This window comes from Balaenoptera physalus, assembly GCF_965194825.1.
Source record: "Balaenoptera physalus genome assembly, chromosome: 12".
Taxonomy (NCBI): Eukaryota; Metazoa; Chordata; class Mammalia; order Artiodactyla; family Balaenopteridae; genus Balaenoptera; species Balaenoptera physalus.
In genome coordinates, this window is record NC_138897.1 from 55,420,346 (window position 1) to 55,444,957 (window position 24,612).

Here is a 24,612-nt window from a genome sequence, read left to right on the forward strand (position 1 = left end):
GGATGGATATGCTTCCGGTATCTGTGGATGTGAGAGAGTTAGCCATCCATAAAATCTCAAATAGTTAATGGTTATTTTCAAAATAGTTTTTATGGGTTTTTTTTTTTCATTTGTTTTATTTTGCTTTGATTTCTGCATAGGCAGCTTAGTACAAGGGAAAGGGCATAAAGTACAGAGAACAATCACCAGAGTTTGATTTTGGTCACTGCCGCTCACAAGCGATGGACTCTTAGCTTCCGTTTTATCATCTGTAAAATGGGCATGTAGGAGACAACAAAGCATCCTGCCCAACCCCCAGGGTCCTGGTGAGAGTGCAGTGGAGTAGCCGATGTTGAGCCGTCAGTGCAGAGTGTGGAACAGGGAAGCACTGGCTGAGCTCTGCTTCCCAGACCCCCTCCCTCTCCCTAATGCTGGCCTCAGTAAACAAAATCAAGATCCATCATTACTTGGAAATAAAATCTCTATCCCAGACATGTCAGATGTTTCCTTAGTTCTCTGTTCTAGTTCATTGGAACAATTTCCCAATTAATCATACCTTGACATAGTTTCATGTTAATTGGTTTCCAGGTAAAAATTCTTATTTTCCAACATTCATCTTTTTCAAGGGATTAAAGAGTCTTGAGCTTCTTTTTAGTTCTGGTTTTTCTTTTTAGCACATAACTGTAAAACTAAACCTTTAAATTTGCTTTCAGAAATGTATTTCAAAACAACCTAACCCTTCTACCCCCACCCCTGTGAAATTAAAGATGAGTGGCCAAAACAAAGTTTTATCTTGCCCCTCCACATAAGACAAGGTAGGATCGGGGTGTACTGTGGGGAAAGGTTTGTTTTAGTTTTAGCTTGTTTTCATATTTTTCTCGGAGTCAGGCTGAAATTCTCTTTTGCAAACAAGAGGAGTGAAAAAGTGTGTCTTTACTGCTCACAGCACATCTATAAGAAGTGCCTCTAAAACTATTTGCCCCTCATAACTCATCTTCTTCTTACAACTTTTCTATATTTTTCAATTGTTTTGTTTTTATTTCTAACAGAGCTTGAAATTTCTTTCATTATCCCCACTCCAACTGTAAGACTCCAAACCCTGTCCTGCCTTGTCTCTTATCATGTGGTCTCCCGTTGGGACCCTCAGATTGGAACGATTTGCCCATCACCATGTCTGGGCCTCCCATAGCCGGGTTCCATATTGATCGACAGTCATGTGGTGGGGTGTGCTTCCTGCCTCTTCCTGGGTGGTCTGTGCCCCATACCTTAGTTCTCCACTGCCATCGATCCACTGGACCTCTGTGTATCTCCTGTTCTTGGGGCTGAATTCGCAGTCCTTAAACGCATCGTACAGACTCAGAGGGCTGCAGGAGTATAAATTGTATCAAGGGAACATGTGGCTCTGGAACTGGTCCACTTCTACCCCGCCTCATTTCTCTGCTTTGTGGGCCTTCGGGGCTTTTGAAGCAAACTGGTGCTACGGCAGCTTCCACTTAATTTGCTCAGTGGTTAAATTGATCTATCTCTTTTATTTGATCGGATCTCTGGGAACCGAATCGTTTGCATTGATTTATTGATTGGAGCTATGTTTTCACCATTACTTGTGATCACTTTCAGCTGTTAATATTGGATAATTCAATCAGGATTGATTGGCCTTACCACTGAAGGCAGAAAGTTAATCATATAGGACAAAGAAATAGGGCACGGCTCACCTCAGTTTGACTGTTAGTCTCTCTCACCCCCTTCCTCCCTCCCTGCACCTTCTCTCTTCCTAACATGTAAGCAGTAGTAAAAAAACCTATCAAAGCTGCCCTTTGTCTTGAGCAAAGAAGGGAGTTTAAAATTTTATAGCATTCATAATGCATCTAAAGATGAGGTAGCTTTATTTTGCTTTTTAATAAAACTGCACCTAGAAATTAAGCAAGCATACCGAAAGATAAGCACGATTATCACAATGAACTCATTGGGACTACATGAGTAAATGCGTTTTCAATTACCCGTTTTGTACCAATAAATCTCTAATCCGTGTGTGCATGCTTGGAGGCACAACCTGGGCTCACCTTTTTCTACATTTGGCCCTCACTGCTTCACCATGTGTCCTACCAGTCACATTTTCAAGAGTCAAGCGGGTAATAGGACCGAAGGAGGGGCAACAGAGGTATTTGCAATAAGCGAAAACCACTTTACTTACATTGAATCATTTCTACAACACCCCAGCTCAGTTTTTAAAAGTTCTCCATCCATTAATTTCTTAATGTTCATATCGATGGCTGGTTTTCGCTCTTAAGAGATGGAGCCCCACCTCCCCGTTCTAGGACTCATTCCCTTCTCCAACAGCCCTGTTGTTAGCGATCTGCCATTACATTATTTTTTTGTCTGGCCCAGAGTTGACGACAGATGGCCATCTCCGAACTGCCATCAGTGCGACCTTATGGAGCATTCAGCTAGTGTGTACTGAAAAGCACTGCGGCCATTGCTGCAGCTCCCTCCCCTCCCCCACCCCCTGGAAACGTTCATCACCTCTGCCACATTCCGCTTTGGCTGGGCTCTGCTGGCCCTGCCGGCTCCTGTGTCACCAAGACAGCCTGCTGCCACAGCACCGGAAGATCTGCCTCTGTTAGGAGCGAGAAACTGCGGGCACAGTCGTCCTGCAAAGACAGCACTCTGTCTCAGCACCTTTGCAGGCAGATCCTTGGGCGAGAGCTGGACCTCCACATTTCTAGAACATTCTGCAATCCAGGGAGGCACGTTGAAGTCCCCCGTGTGTTCCTATTTTCGATGTTTGCTCTACACATGGATCAGTTTCCTCACATTAGCAGAGACACAAAATGCCAAGAATAGACTCTTTGTGTTTACAAACTTCGATCGGACTCTTGGAAAACACCACTTCCATATCCACCTGCTGTGGCAGTTAGAGAGAAGGTAGTCACGGGCTTCAACGCTCAATCCCCTGAAATGGGCAAAGAATCCACTCCAGCATCCTCTGACCCGTCGATGTGGCAATCCCTTGGCCAGCCGCATGAAGTGAGCTGTTGCTGCACATTTGGGGAAAGATTGATAGGTTGTTCTTCACTGAGTTTGCTAAGGCCAGGCGGCTTCAGAGCCAAGCGTGTATTTTCAGAGGAATTCACATTTGTATCCTTTATTGTTATATTTGCAGCGAATCTACAGCTGTAACAGGCTCTGCCCCGCAGCTATGAAGGAGTGAGTTCCCCTCATTGGGGAGAGAGCAGTGCTCCGTGAAAGCCTGAGATATGGCGGGTGAGATGAATAGCGCTTAAAAGCGGTGCTCGCGGTGCTGTCATCTAGAGCAGCAGCTCCGACGCTTTAAACGGGAGTGAAAGGCAGGGTAAACGAGTCCTTTACAAGTGGTGAGATTTTAAACTGCCTAAAATAACAGGCCTCCTTCATTGATAACTTCATCGAGGGAGGGAGGGAGGGCATGGGGGAGGTCACTGGGCAGGACCCGCTTTCCCGTAAAAGGAGGGCAAAGTTTGCAAAGGGGAGGCTTTTCCCTTGTACCCGGCGTGTCTGGCAGGCTGGCATCTTTCTTTCGTGCCCTCCTTTTGCTTTGATGCGGCCCCTCAGATGGCAGAAGACCATCTCTCGCCGGAAACCGGAATCGCCCATAAAAGGTTTCCTTTTTCACTTTGCCAAAACTTAATTTTCTAATGATCTGACTTACACCACTGGGCACATCTGCTAAGTTTGTGTGCCTTCTAGACAAATAAAAGGCTACTGTGATACTATTAGATATCAGCAGTATGCTTAGCTGTGCTTGGGGTTTATGAGGGTGAAAGGTGATCGTGCAGGAAAATAGAACAGTCTGTTTGCCGTGAGCCAGGCACTAAGACCTCATCCCCATACTCAGTTATAATTCGTGACAGTACTGGTGGGAGGCCCTCATCCCTCTGTGGACTTAATGCATCTCCACTGGAGCCTGCCGTGAGCACCCTGCAGCCCCGCCCACCATCTGTGCCTTCACTTGCAAGCTCGCTCTCGCGCTCGCGCTCGCGCTCGCGCTCGCGCTCGCGCTCGCGCTCGCGCTCGCTCTCGCGCTCGCTCTCGCGCTCGCTCTCGCGCTCGCTCTCGCGCTCGCTCTCGCGCTCGCTCTCGCGCTCGCTCTCGCGCTCGCTCTCGCGCTCGCTCTCGCGCTCGCTCTCGCGTTACTCACTCTTTCCTGAGATCTCTTGGTATTGATATTGCCAGGCGACTAAAACTGCTTTGTAAAAGTGGCTCTCCAAAACGGGCTTGTCGTTTAACTAGGGGAAGAGCTGGAAGGGACGCATTACAGTGTTGTCAAATGTCTCATTTAGAACATGTCGATTAGAAAATGGGCAGGGAAGCAGCAATGGCCTTAAACCAATCGCAGACTCTGGGAGCCAAGGATGCCCTGCCAATCACCGATTAGTACGAGGCACCTGTGGTCCGTGGTGAGAGGCCAGGGATGCAACACAAGGTGGACATTACGATTCAGGTTAATCCTGTTCTGAACCAGAGTTCAGAGTCCGGAGTCGAGTGTGAGAAACGTTTGCCCACTCTTCCCAGGGGCTTGGACCAGCCGGTGGCGTGGGCACCAACCCAGTCCCCACACACTGGCCCCTCTGTGATGTGACGCTACCCACTCTGACAACCAGAGCTGGTTGCCTCAGGGCTACCTAAAGCCTCTGCTCAAAATGATCAAGCCCTGGGCTTTACAGAACGCCACCTAAAATAGCCGTGGTCGTTTGTGTGGTGTGAGCCACCTTCTAAAGCGGAACGAGCAGAGGTTGCCGAAGTCCCACACTCGCTGCAGCCCGGAGCCAGCAGCGGTCTGTTCCCACCCTGTCCCAGCCCCTCGTGCCCCTGCCTCCCTCCTCCCCTCCCTGCTTCTTCCCACTCCCCACTCTGCTGGGAGCCCAGAGGGTGATGGGGCAGGAGGACAGTGTGGGTTCAAACAAAAGATGACCCTGCACCTCCTCGAGCATGGCTGAGCCAAGATTAATGTGTAATGTTTCACAATATGTGCTCTTAACAGAGTCCATTGTTAGTCCTCCTTGAATAAGATAAATCAAATCCAGGCCTGGGACACCAGTGTATGAATTTAACAGATGTGATGCCATAGGGAAACTACTGTGTTATAAACTGCAGAAATGGCCTTTTTCTACTTCAGACTCGGGCTTATTCCAAAGAGCCTTCAGAGCTCCAGTGGTGAGGTGAGAGGTCACCCACTAAGACAGTAGCACCCACACTGTAATTCAGCCTTGTGTGTAATTGGTTCAGAATCTCATCCTGACGTCTGGCTGGTGTTCGGCCCATCATCCCGCTCACCCTCCGAAGGAAAAGTAGGGCAGGGATGGCTGTGTTTACTGTCCAGGTTTTCTTGGGTGAAAGATCACTTGGAGATGACAAAGCTGAGTAGTCAGCCTGAAATCCTGGTTGGTATTTTATTAATTTTGCACCAAGATAAATCCTGAAATTCTGACAAACTCCATGACAGGTGAAATTCCTTCTTGCAGAATCTGCTCAGCAAGAGGCTGCTCATTTCGTTCTGTTCCGAGGCAGGCAACAGGAGGGCAGCTTTCTAATCAGCCCTCAAAGGACCCCCAGCCGCCCCAGAGTCTCGGGCTGATTGAATAACTCCTGGGCCTCTTCCCCTAGGCCTCCATCAGCGGGAGTCCTGTGGAAAGCAATCTCCCGCAGACTGGCACTGAAGAGAGCTTTAAACCACCATTTTCTGCTCTCCCGAGGAGCCTGGAGTACTAAAAGATAGATGGACTGCAGATATTTTATGAGAAACTGTCAGAAGAAGAGCAGAGTAAATGTTTTTTTTCTTCTTCTTTGAGTCACACACTACATCACTGCTGAATTTCTCCCAGAATCTTTTACATTGAAAGTAAGAAATTAATTGGTTGCTAACCTTTCATTCCCCCTCCCTTCTTCCTCGTTGTCTTCCTCCTTTTTTTTTTTTTCTTAAATATCCACACAGAGGCCCTTTGCTTAACCACAGTTGCAGAAAATCAGTACCATTTGCAATGAAATATTTATAATGACAGAATGAAAAATTGGATTCATTTTCTGGACTGTAGCCGAACAGTCTGCAACTTTGTGCAGTATTGTTAGGCATCCCTCCTTCCTCCCTTTCATTGGAAGCTTTTTCGAAAACAGGCCACATGTACACTTACCTATGCTTTGGAGGGATGCCTACCAAATCACAGAACCCGTTTCTGGGCTTTTTTTAAAAACAGAGGAGAAAAGAGCATATTTTCGTCTGTGTTGCCATGTGGGGGGCACTCAGCTGTGGCCCATAAAGAGGTAGAGAGGATGTGAACCCCGTCAAAAGAAGGAGTGTTGGCGCTGGGAAGGAGGAGCTGGGAGAAGTTTACAAGGAATCCAGGAGCCGGTCTGGTCTGCGCTCCGGAGCGGAGTACAAATAGCACCCAGCAGGCCATAGAGTCTCGGGGCAGGTTTATAAGGGAAATGGAAATGGGAAGGCACAACAGAGGTGTATCAATAGACGCTGATATCAGAGCTCACCTTCTTTTTTCCCTTTAGCGTTTGCTGCCATAGGCTTTCCTCCCATGTGACCTCATATTCAGAGCTGCCTTCTTTCGAACGAGGGTTGGCTACTGCATTTTTTGTTTTCAAAGATGAAAGACAAAAGGAGTTTGCTAGGATGGTGCAGCGTTGCATTTCAGACAAGCCCGTCTCACAAGTGCAGGGCCACCACAAGGCGTTCTTGCTTCCTACACGACTTGATTGCATCTGCAGCAAGATGCCTGTGAAGCACATTTCAGTCTCCCAAATAAGTTTTCGCTTACCACTGCACAGACGGGCCCAAAGAGCCGGCCCACTTCTCCTCCCTCCATTGTCGGGGTATGACAGAGCTTACATCCCCACTCCCACTCTGGGGCCTGCTCAGGCTCCCAGGCCAGCCCTCTGACTTAACCTTTCATCTGTTCCCTTGTGAAGCCCTGGGTTTAAGTAGTTAGGGTTGTTTTCTTTGGGTGGTTTTTTCCAAAGCGAGAACAGTTGTAGCGGACTTCAGCATGAATAAAAACAGCCAAACTCAAATCTGCAGGTTTTGCTCACTGAATTTGCATCCTGCATTGCCAACTCCGCAAGATCACTAACCCATATTTTAGTGTATAATAAAGGCTGCCTGTAATTGAATTAGCTCATTCATTCCATCTGATTAGCCCTGTTTTATTCATGGAGAGGAAAAATAATACAAACTTACTTTCTCCAACATATTGCATGATGTGAATGTAAAAGAGCCTTCAGCACTGTAAAACAAATTTATAAAGATGATGGAGAGTTAATTTCAGTATTTGTTTATCCTAGGAATAGGAATAATACAGAACACATCATGCTGCATTTATGTGGTGATAAGTTTAACGTTCACATCTACTGTGTCAATCTGTCCTCCAGTCAGCCCGGCACGAATATCCTATAATAGGTCTCTCTTCTTACCAAAAGCAAGAAGGCCTCCTCAGTTCTGAAGGACAGCTGGGATAAACAGTCTTCTGGTATCCACCTTTGGAGAAATCCGCCTTAAGAGATTTCACCCTAAGGTCATTACCTCTTATCCATCCATGGATTACCATTTGCAAGCTTTTTGATTGCTTACTCTCCTCTCTTTGAAGCAAAATCTTAGCACACGTTTGGACCTGGGTGATGAGAAACACTGAACAGGAAAGGAGTTCTTCATCATTGGGACCCCGGGCTCTCAATGAATAGACCAATTTGTGTGTGATGCATACTTGCACAGAGACTTGGAGGTTTTATACAGGTTTCTAGGTTTGTCTTTTCATTGCATCCAAAAAAAAAAAAAAATCTGGAGAAATGCTGACAGTTCAGCATGAAATGATGTGTGTTCTGACACAAACTGCATTGTAGCTAGGAATCTAGCCTGAAGTTCTTTTATTGTAGCATTTCTTTGATTCAGGGGAGAAAAAGAATTTTCTTTAAAAGTGTGTGTTTTAGGATGTGACAATAACTTTTCTCCATTGCTGTGCATGAATTCAGCAGAATGTTTCCACTTAACCCTTATTATTGCCGGCTTTCTGGAAGACCTAGGGTAGGGGGAAAAAAATGTTTTTGCATTAGTTTTTCAACAACTTAGGTGAGTCTGAAATATATATCCAAGTAAATGGGGACTGTAATCGTGGCATGTTCAGAATCAATCTTTTCTGCAGACCAGGAAAGGAGCACTGAATAGCATTCATTTAGGTTCTTCCGGATGTATTTCTGCAAGGGGCGTGCCTTGCCGAACGGCTGGATGATTTTAAGTGTTATTAAGCAGACTTAACAGGAGCAACTGGCCCTCAGGATAGAAGTAAAGGACCATGGCGCAGAAATCCTTGGTGGAGGAAAGTTCCAGGGCAAACCCATCCTCAGAAAGAGAAGCGCCCAAATGCAGACTGGATTTGAATATCTGAGTTAACTACTTCTGGGAATATTTCTCTTCCTCTTGGCCAGCTCCTTCTATGTTGTGGCTGGTTTGCATTTGTGTTTGAAGTGCCAGGCGGTTTAATGAAGTTATTCTTTTATAAATTTTGCAACACTGAAGCAAGCATGAGGGCTTTAAATTAGAATAAGTGCCACTTCTGTGTGGCAGGTTCCTTTGAGGACTGATTAGAATGAGGCCTCCTGCCGCCCAGTCCTTTCTGCCCGGCGGCGGCGGCGTTGGTGCGTGGGCTTGTTTACAGCTCACCTTTGAATTTGCACGAGAGAGCGGGCGTGCACCATGCCTGCTGCCTGGGCCTCTGTTAGCGGAAGCTGTCTTCCTTTCCAGGATCATGTTAAATACTTCACTTTAAGGAGTTATTTTTTTAATTATATTGCTTTATTGTAATGAATTAAAATTAACTTGGAGCAGCAAATTATCTAAGGATGTGAGGGTTATAGATTACTCTCACCATAGCTACAGCTTTGTCGGGGGGGACTCAAGGGCTATCTTTCTAGAAGCTCAGTGCACCATGAGGGGTGGGGAAACTGTTCCACAGAGACCGGGAAGCAGCGTCAGAAAAGATGCCCAGGAAATGGGGAGAGAACGGGAGTCTAACGTGCGGGTTTATGGAGCGGATAGAGGCTCTTCTTGGCCAGAGTGGTGGGCGGCTCTGCCGTTTTAAGACCTGAAAGCTTCTGGGACCAGAAGAGATGAGGCGCAAGAGGGAATCCAAGTATATGTTAAGACCCAACAAGGTTCCATGTAGGATAAGGGATGCACTTGGCATTCCTGATTCCCTCTCTTCCTGCCTGTGTGCACTGGCTAACAGATGGGTGATTTCAGGGGACATGGGGCAGGACATTATTAAAGAAAGGGGCTTAAAGCTTTCTGCAGGACACAAAACATGCAAGGGGGAGGGAAAGGAAAGAGAGCAAGCAAGGAAAAAAAAAAGCACCAAACTTAAGTACAGAATTATTTCTCTTCTCTCCAAACCAGGATTATTTTTTTTTTAATTGAAAGTGAGAGACACCCAAATGGAATTGGGCTTGTGAAATATTTGCATTTTAAAAGGACTTTCTTAGAACTTAAAGCAAGGCCTTCTTGGGGCTCCTTCTAAATTGCATTCTCCATGCGGGAATATGAGCCCTGGGGGACCCAAAGATCAAAGGCAAACACCAGGGATTTTACCTGTAGAACCCACGCAGGAATGTACCTCTCTCCCGGCTCCGCACCACACGCTCATGCCAGCATCCAGCGTAGGCACGAGTGTACACACATGCACATGTGCACACACACTCATTCTTCTGCAGTTTCATTATGGAAATTTGGGAAACCAACACATTGTCTTTTCACAGTTCTATTCTTTGTATGTATATTTACTAAAGCAAATGCCCTAGTAGACAAGCATTTGGTTGCTTATGATGGGGAAAGGTTGTTTTCTGTTATTCTTCGTGATTTATAACATGTTGACTTACTCTTACTGTGAGTTTACCTCCTAGAGAGTGTGGCAGTGTTTTTAATAAAAGAAATACTACACTACAAGGAAGTGGCATTTCTTTTGCTTTTTGCCCAAGTTCAATAAACTATTTTTCATAATTATTGGGAATTGGTTGAAGGGAATCCTTGTCCATATCAAGTGGAAAAGCAGGAAGGGTTCTTGCTTCCTCCCCCTCCCTAGAAAGGTTACCCTTTGAATATAAATTACTGTGCCTTGTGCTTCTCCCATTCTAATCAGATGACCTTTTGAGTCTGGTGGACAGGGTTTAAATCCTAAACCTGCCGGTCAGTTTTTACATCAATGCCCTGTTCCAACAGCTTTCAGGTACATAACTTTCAATGGATTTCAAAAACAGACGTGAAGTAAGTAATGCAGGTGGAATCTTGCTGCTGATGGTCAAACAACCTAACTTGACTGCAAGATCTTGGGCCAAGTAATGTGATGATGGGTAATTTCACTAACTAAATCCTTTACGAAAAACCTTCTGGGATTCAAAATCTAAGAGAAAAGGGAGGAGCAGGAAATGTGTAATGTTTGCAAGAGGACATTTCTGAGCAATTATCAATGTAAGCTCCCATTATTTGCTGCTAATTACTACACGAGGCTGTTAAATATTTAGCAGAAGTTTGTTTAATTGTGTTTGACTTGGGATGGGGCGGGGGGCGTGAATATGGCTTGAGCATCATGAGTCAGTGTGTACACCCAGAGCCAGGCAGAGAGGAAATTTGCATTCACCCAAGATGAACACATTTCAGTGTCAGCCCAGCCTTCTTTTCCCTTCATTCCACAGATTTATTTATCTTTAAGGTATCTACAATTAGAGCACGAAGAAGGGGCACTGTTCACGGATGTAAAATTGGAAGGAGGTCATTCTTAACCTTGTTTACAGGTGTTCTAGTTTAGAAAGCGCCAGTGTGATAAATTAAACATTACAGGGGGAAAAAATTAAAGCTTAGCAACAACTGGCACATGGACACATCTGTCTGTGAAGCACTGACTTAATCCCTGAATATCTTATTAGACCGTATTGCCTATCAAAGCCTTCTGTCCCACAATACGCTGGATCCTGCAATTCTAGAATCTGAGCAGAATCTTTAAGCTCTGGCCTCTCTTTCATTTTTGCTGGCTCTCTGCAGTTTGATTTAAATTTTCCATTGGCTCCATGCATGTAAGCAGGTAGCTCAACTCATTGATCTCTTTTAAAAATAAACTTTGTACTTTTAATGTATTTCCCAGTGGCCATTTTGCTCTTTTTAACCTATTCTTCCAATTCGGCACCTTTTTTTTTTTTTCTTTTTCCTCAATGTAGTAGATAGTGCATGCTCCTATCAGTTCAAAAAAGGGAAAAAGGGTCAGCTAGCGACTGAAATTTTACTACCATTTCTTTTCATGTATTTTATTTATTATATTTATTTATTTATTTATTTTAATTTTTGGCCATGCTGTGTGGCTTGTGGGATTTTAGTTCCCCAACCAGGGATCGAACCTGCACCCTTGGCAGTGAAAGCAGAGTCCTAACTACTGGGCCACTAGGGAATCCCCTTTACTACCATTTTTAAGCTCGTAATGAGAAATGAAATGGTTACGAAGTTAACATTGTCATGTGTGACCCATCAGCAGTATTTGTCCTTTTGAAGCTGGTGGACCAGCGTGGCTTGTTTTATTTCTCTGAAATGTTTAATTGTCAAAATACTAAGAATTGCTCTACATTAGCAATTTGGACATGGCATTCCTTTAAAAATTAGTCTCTGCTTAGGCTTCTGAAGACTCACATTAGACTAAGGCTAGGCTACTTTATAGGTAGGTATTCTCAAGATATTGTTCACCACCATTGGCTTTCCCAGCTTGGTTTTCTGTTGTAAAAAAAAAAGCACCTGTGGTGAAAATAGGCTCTGTTTGAAGTGACCCCTACCTCCCTGCCCAGCCGCATGGATCTCCAGCCCCACAGGGACCCAGTACCCTGCCCTCCGCCGCTCTCAGCCTGGCTCCTGCTTGCTCTCTCCCCCTGGAGCCCGTCACTCTCTTCTATCCTCCCCCTCCTCATCCCTCCAGCAGCGGGCAAGTGTGACTCCTCTGAAAACTAAGCCCAGCAGGTGAGGCGCCCTTCCTCTGTGGCCCATGGCACCCTGTCCTCCTGTCCCTGGTGAGTGCCCTGACGGTGAGCAGCTGTAGTCTCTGCAGCCAGCCCAGCCCGGGGATTAGAACATAGCAACCTGCACCGCTCAACAGTTGCTTCTTCCCAGAAGCCAGCTCAGCCACTGGAGTGGCTATAAGACCTTGAAAGTTGGCTTAAACTCTCTGGGACTTAATTTCCTCACCTATAAAATGAGATGTTGGAACAGATGCTGCTAGAACTCTCCCAGCTCTGAAACCATCTCTTTTTTATTCTGAAGCATCACTTACAGGTGTCGTTGGCTCCTGCTATTGACTCTGAACCAGCAAATGAGGGATGATGGCTTTGCAGTCCGTTCAGAGTAGGGAGTTGTTTCCATAGCCTAAATAGTAATTTCCAGATTTTAATATTTGGGTCCCTTTATACTTTATTAGTTTGTAAATATTTCTAAAGCAGCACTGATTAAGAGCCACTAAAATGTACCACCTTTGTTCATTGATGGTACATGGAAGGTCTTAGTAAACTGCTGAAGGAGTGGACATTTTTGGAGAGATGATTATTTATACAAGCAATGCCATTTATTATATATCTATCTCGAAGAATCCTTTCCCTGATTTCTCAGCAAACGCCCATTCTCACCATTGACCGTATTTTTAAATGCCATGCCACAGTTCCGTGTGGCATATATGTGTCCCTTTTGCTATCCTTTTTTTTTTTTTTTTGTAATTTGACGGGGGGAGATACCTCTGAGACTGAAGACTAGGTCACATCCTCAAGCAGGCGTGGCAAGCTCAATGTGTTTTCAAAACACTGGAAGCAGTGGTCCTCAACTGGGGATGATTTTTCCCCCAGGGCTTATGTGGCAAGGTCTAGAGATTTCTGGCTGTCACGACTGGGAAGGTGCCCCTGGCATGTTGTTGACAGAAGCCAGGGATGTTGCTAACATCCTACTGTGCACAGGGCAGACCCCTAGAACAAAGACTAGTCCCCTTCAACATTCCAGTACTGCTGAGGTTGGGAAACCTGGTCCCACCGGCCTTCTAGAATCTATTTAATTTGTAGGCATCTCTCTCTAGAACAAAGCAATTGAATGACATATTTTGTATAATGACTAAGAAATAGCTTACTGGATTGTCTTTTTGGTTTTTCTGGATGAGATAGAAGAAATTTATACTACAGATACATGGTCAAGGCTTCTGAACATAAACTCATAAACATGCCAGTGTCCACATGCTTCAGAGTTATCTCAGCCCAACCTTTTCTAGGCTTATTTAGCATGAATGTCCAAAGAACAGCAAATACAAAAAAAAGTCCTTCAGTGAGGTTTATTAGAATGTGAAATCGTTTCCTATGGGAGGTGTGATAGAAGCTTCATTGCCAAAACCGTTTAAAACTAGCCTAGAGTGTGAACTTTATAAAACAATTTTTGTCCAGCAAGGGGACAAACTAAATAACCTAATAGTCCTTTTCTGTCCTTAATATCGTGTATTTTTCTGATCACTTCTGATGATGCCATTTCACCTTTTGCTTTAATATAGCTTAGTGTCATCCAGAAAATGCTTTGAGATGTCAGGCCAAGCCCATGTGAACTGTTAAATGTCAAAAGAAAATGCATCAGTGTCTCTCTAAGTTCATAGTGATGACATTACCATAAGAAAAAATAAAAAGGGAAATTTTGTCAGTGCAAACATGATCATAAATGCAACATTCATGGCATTAAAGAGAGGGGCAAAAGCATATCATGACAGTTTGGGAAATTCCATTGCTGTTTATCAAAATAAAAGTGTAGAGCCTCATTTTAGTAAATTCTGCCAAAGTAAAAATTGTGAGTCAACCACCCTGGTCATGAAAATCCATCATATGAATATGTTTTTTTTAGACTCTCAAGGCACTTTGAGGAATACTATGCATTTGTCTTCTAAGAACATTCATTAAAATATATCTCACCAAGATGCACATACCCACATATATGTTCCTGAAATAGGGCCCATGAAAACACAATTACCCCAAATTTCTCCAGCTAAGAAGTATATAATTTGTAGACAATGGAAACTTTGGGGTGGTAAAATGGGGTCTAATTGGTATTTTGGATGATTTGGGTGATTTTTAGAACATTCTAACAGTAATTCCAAAGCTGAAGCAATTCACTTTTAATGAATTTAAAACTATGAGTACTTTGGTAATCATGTGGACTTTGAAAATGTTAATTTATTGCCTTCACATCCTGTTAACCTTATCAAGACAAAGGCTACCCTTTGCCATTGTATTTTTTTCTCTAACCTATGGGGGAGATCACCCAGTATCCTCTCTGCATTAGCTAGATACGCTCCTAAAGCTGTTTTACTAGCAAAAGAACTTGGGAATGAAAATAGAGAGAGGGTGGAAATGTAAAAATCTTGATTAGAAAGTATAATTTAATAGAACATGTATTGAACCAAATGTATTGATTAATGTAGAAGATATAGTACTTATATTGATTCAAACCAGAGATTTAGTACTAAAAGCTCTAAGCCAAAAAGCTGCTGCAGATTGCTACAAAAGTCAGTTTAATGCTGTCCTTGAGAGTGCCTTCACAAAGAAATTCTTCTAATGTTTGAGGACTAGGTAGAATGCGGTATATGTCAGTTTGATCCCGGAGGGTTTTATTTTGTACTCTAATAGCTGTTATGAGCCTACATTATATCCAAGGAGTAATTTTCCTTAGGGGTGCCCGGCTCGCTTTGTGTCAATATTCTAGCATTTTAAGTCACGTACAGTATATGCTTCTGGGAACACGGAAGGAGCCAGCCAGACTCATAATGGTCTGCATTCATTAATAAAGGCAGAAGCTTCTGTCCCTCCACTGCCCGCTACAGGGATGCCTCTTTGGCCTTCAGGGACCCGTGCAGACACATTTAAAGAAAGCTTTATTTTGAGTGGGCAGGAGATAAAATGTAGGACTCGAAGGCATTTCCTAAGTCAGCTATATGCCCGAGCACAGGGTGACCTTAATGGGTCAAAGAAGAATGCAGGTCAAAAGACTTATTATCCAGGCTGTTGGAAACCAATTGCTTTTGTTTAAAAAAAAAAAAAAAAAAAGCAGTAGTGCTTAAAGGTGGACGATAATGTAGAATTCTGTTTGCAGCCTGTAACTGCACGACTGTATGTGTACTGGGATATGCTTCTAGAAAAATAAGAGCATACACACTATCTATAGTGTTTACAGATAAAGGTCCAACCCTCGTGATAAAAGGAAGGGTAATATAATTAGTTAATCAGTGATGATTGATTACGGATGTTTGCGTTCTTCAACTGAAGAAAAAAACAACATGCTGCCATGGTGCTGTCACCATCTGTTGAAAGAAACAGCCACATTTAATCCTTCTATTTCTTTTATTTCTTCCCGCCTTGCATTGTTGCAAAGCCACAATTGCCTACTATTTCTTCTGGTTGGAAAACATCTCATTTAAATTGAATACAACTGCAGTTTAAATTTGGGATTCTAATGGCATGGTGAATTAGTGGAAAGCTTGCTATTTTTTTTTTTCATTCCTTTTTAAAATAGCATGCTGGCTCTTTTTCTTAGTTTTAAAAGCTTGTCAGAATTTGAGACAAAAGGCTATAAATAGACAACTCATGGTAAAAATGATTAACATCTTTGAATCAACAAATCTCACAAAACTTCCATTCTGACACAGTTTTTATTTTTATTATCACTGCTATGTAACATTTTGCCGATGCCAACAGAGGGCTACAAAGCACAGACAACGAGACGTGGTCTGTCAAAATATTGGACAAGCGAGGGCAATCTGTGGCACCACTTTTGGGGCTAGGGACTTAATTTTTCCACCCTGGGAAGGTAGATTCCCCCTGGCTTTCCTCCAGAGCTTAACTTCATCTTTGTTATAGGTGTAAATATTCAAATTCACATCAAGATCACAGGAAAATGGGATAGTTTGGCCAAGGTGAACAGTTACAGGGGGATGGTGGGTTTTTTTTTTTTTTTATTTAAAAATATTTTGCTTGGATTGCATTTTAAATAGGATTAAACCGTTTGACCAGTAAATGTGGTCAGCTCTCAGAAAGGAGGAGGCTGAATTAATCATGTGTTAGCGTGCCAAGCCCAAAATGAGAATTCCAGTCTTGTAAAATGAAAGGCATCTCATATTTTAAAAGAAATTCATAGTGCTAGAAGGGAATTTTTAAGGTCCTCATCTGTTTTTTAGCTTTCTAAGTTTAACTTCACATTTTAGAGAAAAAAAGATAGAGCAAACTCCTTCTAAATGGGGCCCTTTACAGTAAAGAGTGTTTTTGTTGTTGTTTTTTTTAAAAACCTGGCTATTAAGGTATCATACCTAGATGGATTGTCTTTTAAGCTTTAAGGTGTGTTGTGAATTTGATTTTTTTTTTAACACAAACCCCCCTCGTGTAAAACAACTGTTCATAACTGGGATTAATGGTTTGCAATTTTCAGTTACTTAGACATGGGGTCTCCAAGAGATGGCTTTTTGCAGAGTAGAATATGGCTCTCTGTGGGATTACAGAAGTTTTCTTCTCTTCCTACTTCCTTTTCTGTCATCACCCCCCCAACCCGCGTCGATGTTGCACTGATGTTCTCCCCGATTATGTAAAACACTTTCCCTTCATTGGAACAGATATTTTTTCTCATAACCTGTCATTGCATTAAAGTACCTTGGGGACTGTGAATTGCTGTGTAAAATTGGTGAGATTACCCACTGCTTTGTTCTAGTGTAGTGGTTTCCTCCAGACCCAAAGAACAGAAAACTCGTATAGGAGAAGGCTGCTTGCGCGTGGCCTGGCAGCGTTTTCTCGCCCTGCGTGTCCCTGTCTGTGCTGCAGGGGCTCAGGAAGGGCTCTGTGGTGTGGCGGGGGGTGGGGAGGAGCTAGGGCAGGCACCTGCCCTCTCCTTGGGCTTAGCGCTTCTCTGGTCTACTTTTCATCTTTCCCACTCGCTTCCTGTCTCCCTTTCTGTCTGTGATTTTAAAAACACACCAAATAGGTGGAAAGCTCCCATGAAGCAACTTCTTGTTTCTCTTATCCTTGGATCTTCAGTGAAGCCTGGAGACAAACACTCCTCATCTTTCTCTCCAGCCCCTAAAAACCAACCCAGTAACCTGTGCAGCTCAGACATTCCTTCCTTCCTCCAGAAGATGAAATCAGGCCATTTGTATTTTCAGTGACTCAATGTACTGCGTGGACGAGGGGAACAGTCACATCCCAAAGATCCTCAAAAGTGGTGGGGACAAGCCCTTGAGGACTGGATCAGAATCACCTGAGTTTTTTGTTTGTTTGTTTGTTTGTTTTGTTTTCAATGCAAGTATGCCCAATTCCCACCTTGAGAATCACAGACAATGGTGAACCCCAGGACTGGGAGGCCTGACCTCACCCTCAGCTGATCTGGAGAAAAAAAGAAAAAGAAGGGCACTAAGTGACCTCAATGGTATGCAAGTATCTCCACACCAAGAGAACTTTCTGCCTTTACCATGTTTCATGCCAGATTTCCCATTTAGCCGTTATTTGTATTACAGCTCTTGAGTTTTGTTGAATCTTGAATTTTGCAGGCCATACCCTTGTCCTTCTCTCAAATGATATATATTCTTTTCTCTTAATATGCAAAGCATAAATCCTTTATAGTAGCAACTTCAATCTGTTGCAATAAGTGATTCATATGTATTTGTTCATTTCTTTGCACCTCCGAAGAGACTTGTATGGCTTTGGTTTAGGATGAAAGCATCCAAGAAACAACTGTTGCCAACTATTATGGCCAACTTGTGTTTTAGGTTTTTGTTCTGCAGTATCTTAATATAGGCACATAAAAGAACACAGGATAGATTGCAGTATAGCTTCCTTCATTAACCACTAAAATTCGATTGAATGTGGAATGTCTATAGTAAGCACTTAAATATTTTAAAATAATGTTATTAAACTGATTTCTGTTTTTTACTTTATGATAAAAAGTAATCACACATCCTCCTGTCAACGTTCTACCATTTAGATAACTATTGTCATAGCTTCTTGTATTTATTTTCTTAAATTTTTTTAATTAAAAAAAAAAGCACCTCTCTGTAAGATCAGGCTTGACTCTTTGAGATAGGAAAATGCATGAGAAAGTTTAGACAGTGCATTTTGAGTAATTGACCTTTTTTACTGTTTGTAACCTCTTTGATCATAATTATGTTGATATTTAAGGGGATAGCAATGTTTCTTAGTCTCATCAGTATTTTGATTACCCTTTATGTCCACGTGTTAGTGAAAAATAATTTGCAGAAGTATTTATTTAGAATCAATACAAAGAAAAAAAGAGTTGGCATAAAACTGGTCTGCTCCTGTATGTACTTTTAGGCTAGTACTACTAAAGAAAAATTTAAAATCTAGCTTGTCTTTTACTGAATTAATAAAAATGGTATGTTTTAAATAAGGCTGAGTGAAATAACATCCTCATTATTTCCTGTCAATCTGCTTATAAAATGGGCTTAGTTTGAAATAGGGAACGGAAGACCTGGGTCCTTTTCACGAGACTCATGTCTCCTTCACTGGTGCTTTTAGCCCCAATTGGGCAACCCTGAGCAGCCAAGCCTCCGGTCCTTCATCCTTTACTCATTGGGCAGGCATTTTGCTAGTTTGGTGGGGGATGAAAAGATAACAAAGATCTCTAAGACAAAGCCCTCTGTTGAAAACTTTCCATAGCTCTTCTTTACCTACAAGACAAAGCCTGAACTCCTCAGCCAGGTACAGCGGGCTCTTCATAATCTGGCCGCAAACTTCTCTCTATCTTCATTTCTCATCAGCATGCTTGGTTCTGGACACTTGAGAAGATTCCAACCAAACTGAACGAGTTGCAGGTCTACGAACATACCTTGCGTATTCTTCTTTGCCTTTACCCACGTGGGTCTTTGGCCTGGAATTCCCGCCCTGCACCCCAAATGCCTCTTCATGTTTCCAGCCTCAACTAAAATGTCACGAGTTACGTCCACTGCAAAGCCTTCCCCAAAGGCCAGGCAGGGTTAGGCGTGCATGATATTCCTATGGTCATTTCTAATATAATCCCACCAGGTTGCTTTACCATCATGTGCCCACATGACTTTCTTGAGACTGACCTGCTGTGGCCCTTGCCTAGCTTGTCAGTCGTTCATTTGGCCAGACCCTCTTTGCTGAGCGCTGCAATCCTGGGGGCTATGCCTGGTGGTGATACCAGGATTCAAGAGATGCTTGTGAAGCAATGAATAAATGAATGAAGACCCAAATTACACACAGGGAGAGAGCCGAAATTACAAATAACCACAAGACCTCAGATGCATACAATATAAGCAGTATAAAGCACTGTGGGAAATCAGAGGAGGGGGAAAGCAGTTTTAGACGGGATGAGCATGAAATGGTAGTATTTTGTGATCAGAAGGGATGGGGGAGGGGGTCAACTGGGAGAGGTGGGAGAACGAGGCTCAGGGGAGGCACAGTGGAGGGAAGGTGCACATCAGGCCATCTCCAGGCGTTTGCTCCGAATGAACGTCCCATGGTCCTGTGACCATCCCCCGTGCAGGCCACAGGCCCAGGTCTGGAGCCCAGTGTTCACCCCCAGGGCCTGGCTTGTAGTTATAAGTTACCCAGGAATCCCCGTTGCCGGCTCACAATTTGGAACCGGGATGTTGGCTCAGAAAGGGGACATGCTGTGTGGATGGAGAGGAGGCCACCAGAATACAACAAGGACTGCACCCGCTGGGGACGGGGGAGGTTGCAGGCTGCTGTGATCTGCTCCTGCGCCAGGTTGGGACCCAGCACCAAGCCCACCCCCAGGAGAGGAGCTGGAGAAGCTTCCTGTCCTGTCAGTGGTCAGCCAGGCTGTTCTTGCCCGTGAAGTCTATATTCAGGGACAGATAGAGCCTCTGCTGTTAAGACGTTCACCTTCTAAGAGTGAGTTAGAACAAAAGCATCTGTAATGAATGGAAATGATGTGCAGATAAATATAACTGTTAAAATAGTGCTACCCAGGCATTTGAAAAGACGGTCGTATTATGATAAGAAGAGATGGTGGAAGGTGGGGTGGGGTGGGGGGATGTCTCCGGGGAAGCAAAACAGAGGCAGAGAAAGGGGAGACCCCTGGCCCCGCCCTTCCATCCTGGCTCCCTCTGGGGGAAGGGAGGAGCCGGTCCCATGAGCACCAATTCATCTGGGTGCAGAAATACAGTATTTAGGTCATTATAAATCAATCAGCATTTATAGATACTTGGTTTGATGAAAATACAATCACTTAAGGTTTTTTTTTTTTTTCCCCCTCTTTCATTACAGAATCATACGATGACCCAACACAGCAGTTAGTGCAAGCACGGTCTCTCAAGGAGAATGACTTTTGTGGCACAAAAAGGGAACATATTTTACTCTTTGCACGAAACTTTCATTGTTAATGTATATTATTCAGAAACATTGTATTGTACCATAAAACTTGTATTATCAAAACTGTTGGATGTTCATGTGTTTGAACTTTTGAGCACCGGATAGACCCCCTGTATATAAAGTGTCTCACATGTATTATGTCGTCTGATACTAAAATGGTCTTATAAAGACAAGTGGACTTGGGCCCTATTCAGGCAAGATTTAAAAAAAAAAAATGTGAGCAAAATGGCTTAAGAGAAAGTATTTTCAAGGAAGACAGATTAAAACAACCCTGTTACACAGGAGACTATGTTTGGACTTCCTTTTCTTAACACTTAAGCCTAGAATTTCTCTTTTGGTATATCAACAGTTAAACCCAAGACTATTTTTTATTGCTGAAGATTCTTGCAAACCATGAAGAGATGTTCTCACAGAACCCCACAGCTGGATAAGGCCCGTATATATATTTGTAAGCCTTGCAATGTGACAGCTAGCATCACTATATATGCAATAGTTGTTATGTAGACTGTCAAAGAATTTTTTTTTTCCTGGATACATTTGAAGCTTTGAGTGTTCAAGGTTTTCCTTAATGATTTCACACAGCCAAATTCTTGAATCAGTTGAACTAACCTGTATGTTACTGTTATTAATGTTTACTCTGCGGTCTGAACCTGGAGATTACTGGAATTGTTTTCCAAGAGGAAATAAATTCAGTTTACCATTAGGTGTGAGTGTATTTGTGTGTTTTCTTTTTCTAGTTACTCTGCCATTAAAAAAATCTAATTGCCTGCACCCTTGGAAATGAGTTCTGCTCTTGAGAATATCCCAGGCATAACCTCAATCATATTTAACCTTTCCACACTGGGCCAAAAAGCAGCTGGGAGGAGATTCATCACATCGCATAGGGAAGGAATCAGACCCGATGTACTTCTTCCTCTTGCAGATCCTACCAGGTCACATTGTACTGGAGGATTTTGACATCACAGATGGATGTGATGGCTGTTTTCTGCATAATTTGCAGCCCAATTCATGTCATGCTGTGCAAATCTGAACTCCAAGTAGATGGCTGCAATTTGAGAGGCAGTTTGGCTTATGTGTACTTAAGAAGCAGCTTTGTTCATTCAGAAGACAAAGCACAGAGCAGGGAGCCTTGCACTGGCACAGAGCGCAGACTCTCAGTGTGATCTTCTCCACATCACCCACCTCCAGGCCTCAGTCCCCCAGCCCGGAGGGGGTGACGCCAGCCCGGAGAGGTGACGTGGCTTGGTCATAGGCCTCCACGCAGGCACGGGATGTTGCCTGGACGTTTGCTCACTGGTTGCTCACACCGTGGCTTGCCACAAAATGGTGAATGAATAGGCACTCGAATTTCAGAGGCTTTTTTTTGGGGGGGGAAGAGAATAGCGATGTGTATGTTGAGCCCTAATATACATGTTTAGCCAAAATCAGTAAATATAGACCTGATATTAGTGGGCAACTTTGATCCACATCCTGCTTAAAATACTTCACCCACTGTGACCCTTTCACCCTCTTTGAAACTCTGAGGACCTCAAGCAGCTCTTTAAACAAGCGAGAATCTTCATAGCACTTTTTTTTGATGGAGAAGCTAAAGCATGGACTGATTCACTTTATTGTGACCACCTGTCACCAGGGGAACCATGAATGAAACCAACATACCAGCCCCGCAAGGTGTAAGCCTCACCCCATGGTGCTCAAACCCTAGCCTGCGTCAGGATCACCTGGAGGGCTTGTTACATCACAGGGTACTGGACCTGACACCGGGAATTGCTGAGTCAGTAGACCTGGTGGGGCTCAAATGTTTGCAGTTCTAGGACATTCCCAGCTGGGGCTCATGTTCCACACTTTGGAGGGCCACACTTTGAGACCCACTGTTCTACCCCATTTCCAAATTAGTTGAGTGCATTGAATGTGAATAGCCATGCAGGGTGCTGGCAAATTATATTACTTATTTTGATACCAATAAAAGAAAGTTTGGTCCAATTATAGGATCATTCAGAAACAGGTACCTCCTGGTAATTAATGTACGTTTGCTTGCCAGAATGTATCGTGTGTGTGTGTTTAGTTTTTTAATGCTAGGAAAACCTACATCTATACATTTCACAATGGATTGCCAGCATGCTATTTAATTAAAAAGCTTTTTACCAGCTACATAAATAATGAAGTATGCTAAGAATATGCAAGTACATTCATAATTAAAATACTCAGCTATATTTTAAAAAATTAAGACCTCTGGTCTGTTCAAGGATTTTGCATTTAAAATGAAATAGCCACACGATGATTTTTTAAAAAGGTTTAAAACCTCAGGTTATTAATGAGTGGGTTATATTTTACTAAAAGGAAGCTGCTCTTCATTCATGAAAAGGAAAGCAGGTGATGGTATTATCCAGGGATGGAGCCTAAGCTGCCTTTAACAGCATCACCTCTGAGAGACTTCCCAGCCTCCTGGTAAACAGCAAGGGTTGGAGTTCCTAGGAAGCAATGGAGGCTGGTGCTTATCATTCTAGAGGCTGTCACATGGCTGGCCATTGGGCTCCTTCAATACAAGCATGTTTCAGCCTCTTCCCAGGTAAAGCTGGAGGCCAAAGAGGTTGACTCTTACTGCCCCATATGCCTGCCTGATCCTCCGGTGACTATGAGATCGTTCCGATTCAGCAGGCCCTTCTTTATAACCAACCATTCTTTGGATCATAAATACTGAACGGTGTGTGGAACTGTCATTCCTTCCTTCTGCTTATTACCTTGTTTATATTTATTTCCTGCTTCATTCCCTAAGAATATAAGGCAACTTAAATAAAGATTAACAAAACGTTAATAGGGAAAGCAGCATCGTGCAGAGAAGAGAAAATACAGTAAAGCAGTTGGCTTGCTTTCTGCTTTAATTTTGGTTTTGAATGCATTTTTCACACTGGCTTTGAGCTTCCTGGTAGTAAAGGGAAAAACAACAACGGAAAGGAAGGATTATACCACTTGCTTACGAGAGATCTTTTTCCCTATCACTCAATTCCAAAAGAAATTTCTCAGTGACTTTATGTGCCGTCGGGTGGCCAATACAATGGCCACTGTTCCTGACCCTAATTTTATGATCTCATGCAGTGGCTGTCACCTGGAGGAGTGTAGCTGCACCTACAGGTAGAGGCCAGAGATGCTGCTAGACATCCTACAGTCCACAGGACAGGTCCCCAGAACAAAGAGTTATCAGGCGCCAAATGTCAACAGTGCCGGCTCTGAGAAACTGCTCTAATGTAAAATTCTCTATGATTGTTCAAGGACCTTTTTACATTAGAATTATCTGGAAAACTGTAAAAAAAACTCTATTGCCTGCAAGATTCATATATATACATATATATATATATATATATGTATGTATGTGTATGTGTGTGTGTATATATATATATCTGTATATTTTGGCCTCACTGTGTGGCTTGTGGGATCTTAGTTCCCTGACCAGGGATTGAACCCCTGGACCCCGGCAGTGAAAGCGCCGAGTCCTAACCACTGGACCGCCAGGGAATTCTCCTAAAAAACTCTATTGCTTAAAAAAAAAAAAAAAAACTCTATTGCCTGAATCCCACCCCCAGAGAGGCTGACTTAATTGGTCTAGAGTGCAAACGTGCCCCCGGTGATCCTAGTGTAGCCACGTCCGAGACCCACTAGGCCAGGCTACATTCACACGTAGGTATACTGGGTTCAAGACTAGAAATCTGAAAATAACATCCAAGGAGTAGAGAAGTATGGGCCTCAAACTGTCTTTCCTCAACATTACTTTTTAACAACGGGGCGTGTAATGCTTATTTTGACTCTAAAGTAACATAACCTATGGCAAGTTTCAGAAGAAGGGGAAAGGGGGAAAATGACCCAGAACCCCACGTGGCACCCTTACCCCTGATTCAGGGTTACAGACTTTATGAGTGAGAAATCTGGCCCCATGGGAACTCTGGCCACCCAGAGAGCAAATCACCCATCACCTGCCAAGGCCAGGTCGCCCAGTGTCTCAGGAGAAGCCAGCAATCCAGGTGGTTATGTGCCATGTGCCAATTTCTGAATGTTGGCAGCCTACTCCGTTTGTTATTCAAGCTCTGCGGACCCCCTGCTGTGCAGGCCATATGAGATAGACTTTCGGGCCAGGCCCTACTCTTGGATTGCCAGTTTTGACCTTCAGCATCAAGTATTATTTTTTTCCAATTATTTTCATTCCAGACTATT

The 24,612-nt window shown here is 43.5% G+C and overlaps 1 protein-coding gene across 5 annotated transcripts in view; it reads left to right on the forward strand.

The window, feature by feature from the left end:
- ZNF521 (zinc finger protein 521) overlaps window positions 1–21,112 on the forward strand; it is a 279,324-nt gene extending 258,212 nt beyond the window's left edge. For all 5 annotated transcript variants that reach the window (XM_082417818.1, XM_082417813.1, XM_082417814.1 and 2 more), the window contains one exon: window positions 20,305–21,112. In XM_082417818.1, coding sequence (XP_082273944.1) covers window positions 20,305–20,334 — 30 coding nt within the window. In that variant the 3' untranslated portion in view covers window positions 20,335–21,112. The remainder of the gene's footprint in view (window positions 1–20,304) is intronic.
- Window positions 21,113–24,612: the final 3,500 nt, after the last annotated feature.